We start from the raw sequence: 1,836 nt of genomic DNA on the forward strand, positions 1-1,836 counted from the left end.
CCAAAGCTCGTTATAAACCAGAGCCCTTTATAAAGCAGAGCCCTTTATAAACCAGATCCCTTTATAAACCAGAGCCCTTTATAAAGCAGAGCCCTTTATAAACCAGATCCCTTTATAAACCAGAGCCCTTTATAAACCAGAGCCCTTTATAAACCAGATCCCTTTATCACCATCGATAATTGAAAACGGGGATGAGAACGTAGGACGGCCTTATGTAAACATATCACCAGAATGATTGACAATTAAGAGGACCAATTATTTTGATGATCCACCCAGAAAAAAAAAACTTTCTGATTTTACATTTAAATTAATAAAATCATGCGGCAACAGAGAAGCACATTAAACCTGCAGGGCAGTGGTAACTGAGGAGCAGGTTTCAGAACTACTGCAATAGGGAATATAGAAGTAAAAATACTTCTATTTGTGTATATAGCCATACCCGATAAATAATGAAATGAAACCTCCAACTGTGGAGATAAAATAGGTTATAAGATGGCTCCACATGTAGGCAGCCATCTTTCGCACTGACTGATTTCATGCTGATAACATAAATAAAAATAGCCACAGTTAAAATGTCTAATGTATAAATATAATAAAGTCGTCTCTGTTGCTGTTAGGGCAGAATTAATTCCTTGACTACAAAATAAACACGTTTTGAAAATGATAATTTGAAAAACAAAATGCAAAAATTGGCCTTAAAAATTTTTCTCTTTTTTTTTTAGATTAACTTTTTTATACTTTCAGGGTTTTTTTTCTTCCATTTTCTATTTAGAAATGTTCTTTTTCAAATTGATCTTTTTCGGATTGAATCTCGTGAATGTAATTCTTTTTTAAATTTGATTTTTAAAGACCACGGTCGTCACTTTTGGGGGCGGCCTTTCGCCTGGAGAAACGAGCAAAGACACTTTTTTACTGCTCTGCTGGACGTCAGGAACATTTTTAATGGATTTGAAGTGAAGAAAATGTGATTTGTAAAACAATTTGAAAAGAATGAAATTTGAAAACTCAATCTGAAGAACAGAACTCGGTAAAAAAAAAACGAAGATTAGAAATCTGTTGAAAAAAGCTATAAACTGAGAAAGTTCTTCTCAAAAACTTTAAGAAGTTTTTCATTTTTTTCTTTTAAAAAAAGTTTTTTTCTTCCTTTCATTCTCATATCTTAAAACATTCTGCTCTCTGTGGAGTCGTGCATTTCTTTCTCTCTTCCAAAGCTGCAGCTTCTCCTGCTGAAATGTTAAAGTTCCCTGTTTGAACCGACCTGTCGGGTGAACTTGTAGCCACACTTTGTACACTCAAACTTCCTCATGCCTTTGTGGCGGTGCAGATGGACACGCAGTTGCTCCATTGCTGAAAGGAGGAAGGAAAAGGGAACCTTTCAGACTTTCTTCAACAAAAATGACCCAATCAATAGCAGCAGGTGATCAGGAGGTGCAGTTGTACCTTTGAACGTTTTGTTACAGATGTAACAGCAGTGCGGTCGGCCCTCCTCGTGCTTACTGGCCTTGTGGCGGAGCAGAGCGCCTTTCTCGGTGAAGCGCTGCTCACAGACGTCACAGCTGAAGGGCCGCTCTCCGGTGTGCGTACGGTGGTGCTTATCCAGACTCGCTGGGATTAAAACAGACATAACTAATCACTAACTAAAAAAAAGACATTCTTTTTTAAGTTATTCACCAGTTTAAGCAATTTTTTCCATTCAAATAAATCTTTTTGACACCCCAGAGGTTAATTCTAGTCCCAGGAATGTCGGGTTTTCTTCCAAGCCCGCCTCCCTTCAGCCAGTCACTAATGTAATACGGCTGTAAAATGTATCGCTTTTGCAATATAATCACAATTTAG

General features: G+C 37.4%; 1 protein-coding gene across 2 annotated transcripts in view; it reads right to left on the minus strand.

The window, feature by feature from the left end:
- Positions 1–1,836, minus strand: part of zbtb48 (zinc finger and BTB domain containing 48) — a 20,399-nt gene that overhangs the window by 1,277 nt on the left and 17,286 nt on the right. For both annotated transcript variants that reach the window (XM_015373126.1, XM_015373125.1), the window contains exons 9-10: positions 1,441–1,605; positions 1,259–1,347 (exon numbers count right to left, since the gene is read on the minus strand). In XM_015373126.1, the coding sequence (XP_015228612.1) occupies positions 1,259–1,347; positions 1,441–1,605 (254 nt within the window). The remainder of the gene's footprint in view (positions 1–1,258; positions 1,348–1,440; positions 1,606–1,836) is intronic.

This window comes from Cyprinodon variegatus, unplaced genomic scaffold (genome assembly GCF_000732505.1).
Source record: "Cyprinodon variegatus isolate N-32 unplaced genomic scaffold, C_variegatus-1.0 Scaffold81, whole genome shotgun sequence".
Classification (NCBI taxonomy): domain Eukaryota; kingdom Metazoa; phylum Chordata; class Actinopteri; order Cyprinodontiformes; family Cyprinodontidae; genus Cyprinodon; species Cyprinodon variegatus.